The following is a 12,546-nucleotide window of genomic DNA, read 5'->3' as shown; positions in this document are numbered from 1 at the left end:
ACTGGCAGTGACGAAAGTATCGGAACAACTAAAGAACAACTATCTTGACAGACTTTATATACCTTTTTTGTAATCAGATTTTACTTCAGATGCAAATACACCTTCTATATATATTTATATTTGCAATTGTTCATCGGAACACATCGTTCATACATTTTACTTCAGTATTGAACTGTTATTTTTTCAAATGTATTCTAAGACTCGTGTCAGTGAAGCGCCACACAGTCTGATAAGTGAATTGATCTATTTACGTACCAAAACCAAAACAAACGGTGTGCGTTGCTCATCTCTCACAAACACTATTACCCCATGAAAACATGTGGTTTTACCTATACTACTTCAATGGATTGGTATCAAAGTATTGTCAATCGTTATCTACAACTTTTCTCCATCTTTTTGACAGAGCTCGAATACAGTTACGCTAATAGTCTTTATGTTTTGAGACGTTTATGCTATCTACGAATCAAGGTATTTTGGTGGCTTCATTTCAGCGGAACTGTTGATAAGTCAAATTATACGCCATCGAAGGGAACAGGTAAAAATCGGACGCCATAATATCTGAAGAATATGGCGAGTGGGATCTGACTTTCCATTTGAGTGTTTTGAAGAAGGTTTCAACGGGTTTTGCATCGTGAGGTCGAGCGTTGTCATGCTGTAGATACATATTTTGTGTCTCAATCAAAAGTTATTTGAATTTGAGACCGTTCCCCAGTGATAATTTTGTTTGGTTTGAACAGCACCGATCTGGTCCACCAAATACACAGCGCAGACTTCGCCACTGAAATACAGTAAGTTACATTTAAGCTAATTGGACAGACCTGCAATGCGACACATTAATTGGAAATTTTGGCCGCACATTGAATGCTGCCACCAGACGTCGACATTGTACCACTCTCATCGCAAATGTCCAATTACAGGTCAAAATCGCCTCCTATGCGACACTGAGTTGTGTATCGACATGTCGTATTAAATGTAAATTACTGTATTACATGGGGTGAAAAGTCCCGGGATTTTCCAACAGATGGCACCACTAAAAAATTAACAAGATTCATTTCGAGAAATTCATCTGTCACTAGCTTATGTGTGAAGTTTCATGACATTTCGTTTATTTGTTCACAAACTACAGTTGTTTAAGTGTCAATACCTGAGCATTCGTATAGAAAAGGAAAAAAGAGGAATATCGTAATTTGATCAAACATTGTTTTTGATGGAAAAAAGTCCTGAACAAGTAATGCAGTGGTTGACGAAATGTTATTCCACTTCTGCTCCTCCGAAGAACCACAGTTTATCGGTGGTTTAGTGAATTCAAAATAGGCCGTACAACACTGAGATGCACCTCGCTCTGGAAAGCCAATAGAAGCTACGAATCCAGAAATCGTAAAACAAGTGCATCGACTCGTTTTGAACGATCGTAAAGAAATAAATTTTGCACGACATTTTGGACTTCAAAAACTATCCGCACGATGAGTGCCGCGTTTGCTGACCGTCAACCAAAAAGAGCGGCGCGTTGATGATTCAATAGCAGGTTTGGCGTTTTTGAAGTGTAATCGAGTGGACTTCTTTCAACGTTTTGTGACAATGGATGAAACGTGGCAGTCTGTAGAGTGGAGTCTGTAGAGTGGCATATTTCAAACACTTAGACGTTTCGTACTACGGAAAGCGAATCGAAATGTTGGAAACTCGCTATACTAAGTGTATTGTCCTCGAAGGAAACTATGTTGAGGGATAAATACAGCTTTGCCCAAAAAACGATTGTTTTCATTAAAAATCCCGGGACTTTTCAGCCCATGTAGTATACCCGATGTTCTACTTACTGCGGTGGATGCCAAGGTTCTACTGGAGAAAAGAATGACAAACAAGATAATGTTTCGTCGAAGACAGATGGTCATTCGAAGGCAGTCGGCTAAAGTGAAAGGGAGGCTTACTAGACAGGTATCTGAGTATGCCCGCTGGAGAAAGTTATATCCAATGCGGCAAAAAGATTGCACCCTAGGAGCATGTCAATAATTGAAAAAAACTAGCGAACTCATTTATTTCTCAAGTAGATTGAAGATTAGACTTCAAGCTTTCAAGCTTTCCGTTGGCAGTGATTACGGTTTCAATACCTTTCCAGAATCATCGACTGGTTACGATATTATATTTCGAATCCAAGGTAAAGGTTTTGGTTTACTTGGGAGTAGTTGTATTGTATTGACGCTTAGCCTTCATGTAGTGTCATATGGAATAACCCAGAGATTTGAGATATGAACTGAACAAGAAACACATTTGGCTCTGATCCGTATTCCTTCGTGACCTACGGACTTACTTCTTTATTTTTCTATATTATAGAGGCTTTATGCTTTCAAGGTCATTCGCCTCTAGCTTTGAAAAATGCCATATTTTGAAGATTGTCATTGGAAGGGCCTGGAATTGAGTTCGACCCTTCGCTTAGTAAGCGGAAGCGCAACATTTGTGGACTCGAAGACTACTCCTTAAAACTTATAAGGTCAGTATAGACGCTTATGGTGATACATGATACACGATCAAGCAAACCAAAACCGTCATGATCGGTTTCGGTGCAGGAAGTTTATATTTTTCTTTGCCTCTAACCCATTATATGTCGAACCTCTCTTCATGCATCATGAAGCAGCAGAATCATACGGTTTACGCAAAGCGAATTATTCATATTCATTTACAGCAACAAATCTTGACCCAAAAGTGTCAAAGAGTGCAAACTGTGCTTTCTAGATGCTCAGGGAAGGGTAGTCAGATTATATTTTTCATTTTTAAAGCTGCTATTTCTTGAATCGTATATATTCATATAGACCGCTATACTTTACTAGCGACATCGCTCCAGTGAGAAACAAAAAAATCTCTCGTTTTCACTCTTTTCCCATTCGCTGCTCTCCACAAGTGGTGACCGAATGATGACGTAATTTTTCGTGTATTATCGCTCTGCACTTGTCTGTGCAGCGGTTTTTGCTATAGCTAGAACGGGACGATATATACGGCTCAAACTTGTATGCAGGCTTTGAAAATGGTGTGCGATGTTAAGTACAGCTCGAATATATTCATGTCGTGCAAAAAAAGGGAATACTGTCATTCGGTCGAGTATTTCAATCATCCATCCATGTTACGTTACATATTAGTGAATGGTTACTTGCATGACACATTGTGTATCATTCAATATTGACAGACTGGTACAGACACATTCGGAAACGGCCTCATACACGAAAAAAGAATCGAATCATGGTACTCCAGGACTGCAGAGTCCTGTGAAGCGCTTCCGGGTAGCAGATTGTGGCAGACTTCATCGACGAGAGGATGAAAATTGTGAACCAGAATGATCTCAGCAGGGAATGTCTAAGCCAGCATGAAAAATGACCGTGTAAGAAAGTGAAGAAATGCACTATCAACAATTGTCGACAGAATCATCATACCCTATTACTTACATCATGCTGATCGAGCTGAAGTGAGACCCGAATATCAGAAGCTCAGCATTCAAGGTCCTTAGTGATGGATCGAATGTAAGGCCCTCATCTCTCGAAACATTGATAGAATGCTGTAATCTCGGTCTATTTACCCCTGAGGATGACCTGCGTTGGAAGCTAGAGGCGGAAAACACCATGCGCAAAGTACCGATAACAATCCTGTTGAGAACAACATATCGAGTGACACAGACCGCAACGAATCGTCTCTCGACGGACACAGCGAACAAGTTGTTGAAACAAGAAAGCAGCTGGAGAGATGTTTCAAGTGTTTGTAACCTGTGTAACAAGGACACCACTGATACCTTCCGCAAAGATCGTCGTGAGTCCGAAGCACTTGGTGTGCTTCGTTCCAACTGCCTCACCGCCGAAAGACACTTCCTACGAGTAAGCAATCACACCAGAGATAATAATGAGTTTAGTTGCAGCTGTGAAATGACTCAAAACGAAGAAATCACGTGGCCTGGATGGAATCCTTCATTTGGCTCTAAAGGCGGTGGTCCTCTCGTTCAATGATATGTTCAGGACAGCAATGTGTCTAGACTCTAGCTAGACGAGTTCTACCTTCCAGATCTATCAAAGGTACAAAAACTAGTATGTATGTAGCATGTTATCTCAACCAGTAAAAACAGTGGCAAAAGACCCGTTGGACGCTGTTGGGAAACGTCTGGAGAAAATCATCCCAACAGGTTGACGGAATGCACGGAGGGAGCCGATGGACTGTAGGCTGGTTCGGATTCGAGAAAGGAACATCTACGGTAGATGTCATTTACACAGCGGTCGTAAGAGCGAAAGAGGCATCCAAACAGAAGCGTAGAGAAAACCAGTATTTTGTAACAAAATGAAAGTCTCAAACTATTTGTGCAGTATCTTGAGAAGATACTTTGAGAACCGGCTGCTAGACTACGAGACGAACATGGGACAGACGCAGATTACGACAGAATTTCTACCTAACGCAGTTCCTCGTTGATCACGGTGGTTTAAGGCAGTACCTACTCAGTTTGTACACGCACGCAAGCATCTTAGTCTGGAATGCGAAAATATGAATGAATCAGCCGAGCACGTGTTTTTTGTCTGCCCGCGAAGGACTGCCTGTCTTTGATACTATTAGGAATATCACAAATGCCGTAAATAGTGCAATCAAACATGTCAAACTTAAACTCGACACGCTTCGCATTCCGCGGTGTTGTTTCGCTGAAACCGGACCGGAACTCCAGACTGACCTGCCGTAACTCTTGTGGTGGCGAAATCAAACGTATCGCCGTTGAAAATGTCAACGATTCCACGGCCGGAGCGTCAGACGGCCGTTTAAGGATCTCTCTTTCTCGATAGTATCATATCTATGCACGTTTTCCGACGTGACGGAACGTTTTTTGTGGACGGATTCAACCGCTGTCTAGGAATAGATTCGATGAGATCAACGGCGGTCTCAAGAGAAGCAGCATGGAGAGATATCGAGGCGGAGTCTAATGGATACCGTATGGAACGAAATATGTCCGTGCGTTGCAAAGGTTTTTACCCATCCGTGTGTTGGTGGTTCCTTACGAGTTCCTGAGAGCATGGATGGGTGCATGCGAAGCGGTCACCGAGTGGTGAAAGAAGCAAGGAGGAACACAGTTCTGCAGCCTGCGTAAGGAGTGAACACGATAGCACACATTAAGGATGGGGATCTCTTCTGTGTGAAAGTATTAAGGTGGTGATGAATATGCTATCCAGCATGCTGACAGGAACTTAGGAAGCTTTTCGTCAATAAGGGTAAGAACTGTTGAAACATCCTAACAAAATCACCATTCAAATCGGAATTAAACGTGGAGAACGAGCTGCGACAACTCTACCGAATCCCTAGCTTGCGATCGATGATTGCTGAGGTATTTAAGAGTTATATGTCCACTTCAAATGTAAAAAATACATCAACACAAATCTGTATCATGGCAGGTAGAAAATTTGTTGCACGAAGAGGTTCATCAGTGGGTATTTTAGTGATAGCGCGACGAACTTCCATAGAACGAAGAACTTTTTAGGGAGTAAGGCCAAAGAACGTAATAAACGTTTGACTACAGTTTTTACTAACTCTGAGACCCGATACCCTCTGAGGTAATTCATCCCACTGAAGCTATGATCAACACGCGTCCGTTGGAATACATTCTGTTAAGGTCAACTGATCAAGAAGGTTCGATCCCTGGTTATTTCCTCTCAGAGATCATCAGTGAAGTAAAACAATGACCAGCAATGCTCATTGATTTAAAAATAAGCGGATCGCGGTATTTAGCATGAGGTTATTTAGAGGAAAAGCGGTTAAAATGAACACCCTAAGGAATATGCCCATTTACTCGTCCACATACTGCTACAACTTCCGTTCTCCGAAGAATATTATAGCTTAACTAACTGTTGTTCAAGATATAAAACGGTTTTTATTATAAAAAAATGGTTGGGTCATATCTATGATATAACCGCAAAATTGACGTGGGACCTTAGCTTAGCAATTATTTGTTTTGTATTGATTAAATTCTTGTTTGAATGAAACAATTCCCAAATTCAAATGAATTCAATATATTTGCTTTGCCATGTAAGGGCAATTCATGTATTGTGATAGATTATGTTCTTCGTTACAAGTAAATTTCATGATAGTCTTTTTACGTTTGGTATATGATGCCTAGGACAAAATTTGTGAACGGAAGGATTATCGAACGATTATTTTATTTTGCGTTTCCCTCTGAAGTTTGCATCTCTCAAGTGTACGTACTTCTCGAAGCGAGTTTGCGAATTTGAATGAACTTGAAAGTTCATTCGCATCTAGCGTCTGCACGATTTTTTCAGGTTCCTAAGCTTAGAAGATCGCGTTAGGGAAACATATTCTAGTCTACACAAAGGCAAGCGAGTACAAAAGTACTCGCAGTTTGCTTTCATTTGCAAAGCCCATTTTCCCAGAAACCTTGGTCTTGAACTCTGTGCTCAGTGAGAACAAAAATGCCCCTGACTTGCATGAATTTGCAATGCCAATTTCCCCACGCTCCATGGATTTGAAGTCTGTGTTAGGGAGACACATTTCAGTCGGAACAAAAATTCTCCCGACTTGCATGAATTTGCAATGCCGATTTTCTCCTGGCAACTTGCTTTTGAAATCTCTGTTAGGGAACACATTTCGGTGGGAATAAATGCTCCCCCTACTTTTATGTGTTTCTTCTTTTTCTTTTTGGCTTTAAGAGGATTTAAACTTTTCAGTTCATTCGCCTCTAAAATTTCATGACATTTTAAATTTCATGGGCATTTTGCAATGTCGATTTCTCCACCTTGGTCTTAAAATCTGTGTTGGGGAAACACATTTCAGTGGGAACAAAAATGCCCCCGACTTGCATGAATTCGCAATGCCAATTTCCCCACGCTACATGGTTTTGAAGTCTGTGTTAGGGAATATTTTTCGGTGAGAACAAAAGTCCCCCTACTTCCATGTATTTGTAATGCCGATTTCCCCGAGGATGCTGATTTTGATGGCTGTGTTGGGGAATCCGTAAATCGGGCCAATCAAAACGAGGCATTTAGGGCGTTTAGATAACGCTTAACATTTTACAGTTATTCAATTGTTTATCTAATGAAAAATAACATTTTATTAATTGCGATATATGCGTGGAAATATTCTCTATCAATTGATGCAAACATCCTTCCGATACAGTAAGAAATGTTCGAGTTATAAGCATTCGAACTCTTTCATTTTTTCCTGCATGTTCTGTGTTTGGGTTTTCGTTTTACCCCCCATATATTACGGTTAGACGTAGTCCCACGTCAAAATAAAAAAGTACATTTTTCATTAAAAGAAAATAAGATGTAAGATGTTTTTATCGTGCGGTTAATATGATCACATGGTGGTGGTAAAATGAACAATTACACATATTATGCTAAATGGGATAGATTTATGCGTTGTTCCTTATCTAAATTTGTTTAAATCTTTATTGAAATAGCAGGTACGTGTATGAATTATACTGAGCTTATTCACCTAGAGTAATATTAGAAATTACTCATACGTGCGAAAAAGTAGTAAGAAACGCATAACGCTTCACATATTGAGGTTTGTTTTTGGTCGAGGTGGCATATTTTTTCAGGGTTAAAGCCACAAAAGGAATCCCTTGAAAAGTCACATTTGATGAGGTAGATCAGCTTTGGAAAACATGACATTGTTAGTCTTTATCCAGTGGTGGCTCATTTTGCCCCAAACAACAAAGTAATTCCGAATGCGAATCAATCACTGAAACCAAACAAAATACCTGTTTACCTCTCATTGAATATGTGAACAGTTGTCCAAACTGATGATTTGTCGAAGATATCAGGTCGAATAATTTAAATTTCACGGGAAATTCCTTAAATACGATGCGCACAAAATTACATCAAAAAGGCTACCGTGAGAGAAATTTCAGTTTTATTTATTATTTTTTACATTTGACAGTTTCATGCATAACAGGATGTCTTACACCGCTTCAAATGTTCTAAGAATAGGATAATGAAGAAGTATCAATTTGTTTATAGTTAAATTATAGAAGTTTGAGCACTGGTTCATTTCAACCTCATTTCCCCTACTAGCCAGAAATTAAACCTATCACAACTTCGATGACACCAAAGCATGAAAGCTGTCAGAATACAAGGATATATTTTTCGAATAAATAAAAATGAGTGTCCCTGTCTCTTTGAGACACGCAGAAATACCATTAAAGTTCAATTCGATTACTACCTTGTATCCCGAGGATAAACCGTCTCTTCATCCTCTTCGTGGTTTCCATTTGAGGACGACCCATTTCCGAACACCTCCGGACTGCTTCCGTTTTCATTTTGGTGCATCATCACGTCACTTATGTTGTTTCACTGTTTCTTTCTTCTATGCACCGAAAGAAAAGGTTTTTTTATCACTTTCACTTCTGTTTTTCAAACTCTATTGAACTTCCGGAAATGACCTAAGTTGACGAAAAAAGCGCTGAAAATTTACGATCGAATTGAAGCTGACTCAACTGCTGGCAAACGGTTTGACGAAGCGAAACAGTTTGATTTCTTGCATGGATGATTTTCGTGGTTGTTGTTCACAGTTGTCATCGTTACAGCTGCTAAGTTCTGTAACTAAACATCGTTTTCCATTATTTACAGTGATAAACATATCACTTGATTTTACGGTAGAAACCTCTCGGTCATTTTTCTGTCTAACTTGTTGCATAACCTGGATGATGACATGGCCATATGACAAACTGTAGTGGTTCTTTAAACGGTTTTTTCATTCATCAAAATATAATTTCTTCACCATTGGTGAACACCAAACGCCGACAAAAATCGTGACCTTGGGAAACGCGACGCCAAGACGGGGATTTCAAAGCCAAGCCAATTGTGTAATCCCTTATCAGTTGCTCCGTAATAGAGGAACAAACCATGAAATTATATTTTCAGCTGTGTAATCATGAAAGCGGAATAATCTTAAAAATGTATACGTGCGACCTAAGGTAAACCTCCGTCAGAACCTCTATCAACAGACACAACTCTCAATGTCACAATCTCCAGCGAACTGCGCAAAATAACATCTTCGCTTTTTTATTGTTGCCGTTGTTGCTCAGTCAGCCCAAAGGACGACTTTTCGGCAGAAAATTAATAGTTCCGTCTATCCAACAAAACAAAAATTATAGGAATCGCACGATAGGAGGTGACATTTCTCAACGTCCTGCCTGTACAACATATGTTGAACCGGTTTTATTTATTTGTTTTTTTTTTTTGCGGACGCGAACGGGTAGATGTAAATAAAGTTGGCAGCGTTATCAAGAAAGAAACTTGTTTTGTTTGCATTCTCCTCTACAACGCCTTTCGGTACACCTCACCAGTGGGAATGTCTGTTATCGAGTGTTGTTTGTTTTTTTTTCTCGCTCGAATTTGGGGGCTCGTCACGCTCGACCGCTTCCGAACGTCGACAGCGGACCATTCGCTGAGACTTGCTGGGGGAGTAGAATTGAGAGCGAATAAAAGAGAGAAGTCGAGTCTGTCTTGTATTGAAAAGCACACACAAAAAACATACAAGTTTGACAGATTTTTTTATAAATTTTGGGTAGAATTTAAATTGAAAGAGTGGATGAAAGTTTATTGTGTATTGTTTACATTAGTCAAATCGCAATTTATTCAGTCATAGTTTGAGATACGACCAGAATTCCGAGTTCTGGCTCGAAAAGTCTGCGACAGTTGCGGTGAATGATCTGGATCATGTCAAGAAGCAAATGTCTAGTTTTTCAGTGTTATGACGGATTTAGAGATTATTATTCAGTTTATATCAGTTTTCATAACCATACAAAAACTATAATATTTTCGTTTCGTCGTTCGATCGTTCGAAAGAATAAATTTGAACAGATTAGCCACGTGGGTGGCGTACGAACTGAACCTCTATTGAACTGACAGGAGCCAACATATCGAGTTCCCCACTGACATTTTACCTTTGTGTTCTCCTGAATTGAGTTCCCCACTGGAAGTTCTGCTTGAGATTCCCCTAACGGTCTTAGCATCATTCATAGCACCCGGATGAGATAAAGGACTGTCCACATACCACGTGGACAACTTTAGGGGGTGTACCCACGGTGCGAGGGGTAGGGGTATAAATAATTTCCATGTGGGCATGTGAAATAAATATTTCTAAAAAATACATCCACATCTATATTTCAAAATAAATAGAATCTGTTTTGCATTCTCACGATTTTTTTTGCCCGTATTTATTAATGGAAGTGTTATGTTGCTTGCTGTTCATTTCAGACACTTGCCAATTTGGACGTAATGGAGTAGAATTAGTGGTTTTTGGAGATGTTTAGAATGAAATTGCCATGAAAGTAAAAGAGATAGCAGTTTGGTGTCAGAGAACGGATCATAAATCAGTTTGGGAGGATTAATCAGGTTGATCAAGACAACGGCATTGTGATTTTTCGACAGTAAAATAACGTAAACAACACAAAACACTAACATTGAATTATTGACTAGTTCTGAAATGTTAATTTATTTTACAAATATCGTAATGTGATTCAATGGTTGAAATTATGCGTCTTAGGATTTTTTTATTAAACATAATTCTCCATTACGCCTCAAAACGTTCTAAGCCAAATATTTTATCGATGCGTGGTAATGCAACGCAGTCTAACACAGTTGAACTTTAGTCACTGGTCATTTATTTGATAGCCTATACGCTTCGCTTTGGCTAGTGATCTGCTCATAAGGCAAATGGAGTACGCCGTTCTTTACTACCGGGACTACAAACGGTCAGATCTACCTCAAGGAGTGTCTACAGAGGTGTCTGCTTCCTCTGTTGAACCATCACGAGGGCCCTACGATCTTCTGGCCGGTATTACATTATGGTATTGAAGTTGAATGAAATAAATATGCCAAAAGCTTACTAATTGGTTATATTTTATTGTCTGAAAGTTTGAAAAGGATCGGCCAACTAGGTGATTTTCGACAGCATTTTTCCCATGATGCAATTTGATGTGAGACACCCTTTATAGGATGGATGTGCCAAAATTGGGATACTTTTTTTCGCAAAAAAACATGCTCAAAAGGCACCGGCATTTAATTTTCTAGTAACTTTTTTGTGCAGTCGGTCGACATTTACGTCGATGCATGAGAGTGGAGCTCCTGGATCGTCGTCTACTGATTACCACAACGCCTAGCACCATAAAATCTTAATGGAAGCAGAATTAAAGGTTTCCTTCGCTAGAGACATACAACTCGAATCCCGGAAATAGGTTTTCACACCACGTAATACTATTAACTATTTGAACAAAGGATAATATTCAAGAATGTCGACTTACGCGAATTCAGTTGTAAGTAAAAAGGAAAATAATGCGGTGCATCTGACAAGCTTTAGCGTCTTAGGACTTTTTGTCCATTTCTAATAAATAGTATGAAGAACATACCGTGGCTGCACATCTCGACCGTATTTTCAAAATAGTAAAGAAAATGTCAAAAGGATACTAATCTTTATATAGATTTTCATACCCAATGACATGTTAAATTATATCTTAGAGGCGAATGAACTGCAAAGTTTAGAGCCTTTTAAAAACAAAAAATTGTAAGGGGTTGTATCTAGGACACGACCGCATATTTTCGACGTAGAGCTACGCAATTACATTATGCAATCCACTTGTTTACCACTTCGAATATTATTTAAGAATGCATCGAAGTTTTTGTAATATTTTATGTTCTTCGTTACAAATAAATTTGATGAACGTCCTTTTACGTTTGATATGATGCCTAGGACTACCAAAATATGTGAACGGAAGAATTGTCAAACGTATTTTACATTTTCCTCTGAAATTATTGCACATCTCATGTTTACGAAGTTCTCAAACCGCGAAAGTTCATCCACCTATCGTATCTGAAATGACATTTTCCCCAGGCTTCTCAGTTTAAAAGTACGTTTTAGGGAAACATCTTCCGGTCTGCACAACGACAAGCGAGTACAAAAGTACTCAACACCAACAAATACCCACGACTTGTATTTGCAAAGCGTGTTTTCCCAGGCTCATTAATTTTGAAGTCCGTGTTAGGGAAACACAGCTAAGTGGGAGAAAATATTCCCGACTTACATGTTTTGACAAAGCGGATTCCCCCAGGCACATTGATTTAGAAGTCCGTGTTAGGCAAACACAGCTCGGTGGGAACAAAAATGCCTCCGACTTGCATTTATATTTGCAAAGCGTATTTCCTCAGGTACATCGATTTTGAAGTCTGTGTTGGGAAAACCTTAAATTGGGCCAATCAAAGCTTGGCAGTTAGGGCGTTTAGATAACCCTTGACATTTTACAGTTATTCAATTGTTCATCTCATGAAAAATAACATTTTATTAATTGTGATGGACGCGTAGAAATATTTTCTATCAATTGATGCAAACATCTTTCCGATCTATTAAGAAATACTAGAGTTATAAGCATTCGAAATATGGGTAGGGTGAGCACACAAATCGGCAGAACAAATATATGGGAAAAAGAAAATTCTTTCAGGTTTCATGAATTTAAACCGTTTAGAGACTAGCGAAATGTTTTTTATAGCATATCAAACAAATCTTAGAGAATTTCCGATTCCA

The 12,546-nt window shown here is 39.2% G+C and overlaps 1 protein-coding gene across 16 annotated transcripts in view; it reads right to left on the bottom strand.

Moving 5' to 3' along the window:
- Nucleotides 1-12,546, bottom strand: part of LOC129764626 (uridine phosphorylase 1) — an 80,503-nt gene that overhangs the window by 16,812 nt on the left and 51,145 nt on the right. For 2 of the 16 annotated variants that reach the window (XM_055763909.1, XM_055763893.1), the window contains exon 2: nucleotides 8,188-8,407. The exons of 13 other annotated variants lie outside the window; for them this stretch is intronic. In XM_055763909.1, coding sequence (XP_055619884.1) covers nucleotides 8,188-8,297 — 110 coding nt within the window. In that variant the 5' untranslated portion in view covers nucleotides 8,298-8,407. Of the gene's footprint in view, nucleotides 1-8,187; nucleotides 8,428-12,546 lie in introns of all 16 variants that reach the window. One more of the 16 variants, XM_055763902.1, reaches the window with a different exon arrangement.

The sequence above is a fragment of the Toxorhynchites rutilus genome, chromosome 1 (genome assembly GCF_029784135.1).
Source record: "Toxorhynchites rutilus septentrionalis strain SRP chromosome 1, ASM2978413v1, whole genome shotgun sequence".
NCBI classification, from domain to species: Eukaryota; Metazoa; Arthropoda; class Insecta; order Diptera; family Culicidae; genus Toxorhynchites; species Toxorhynchites rutilus.
Note: the sequence above shows the minus strand (reverse complement) of the source record. Positions and strands in the feature narration are given on the sequence as shown.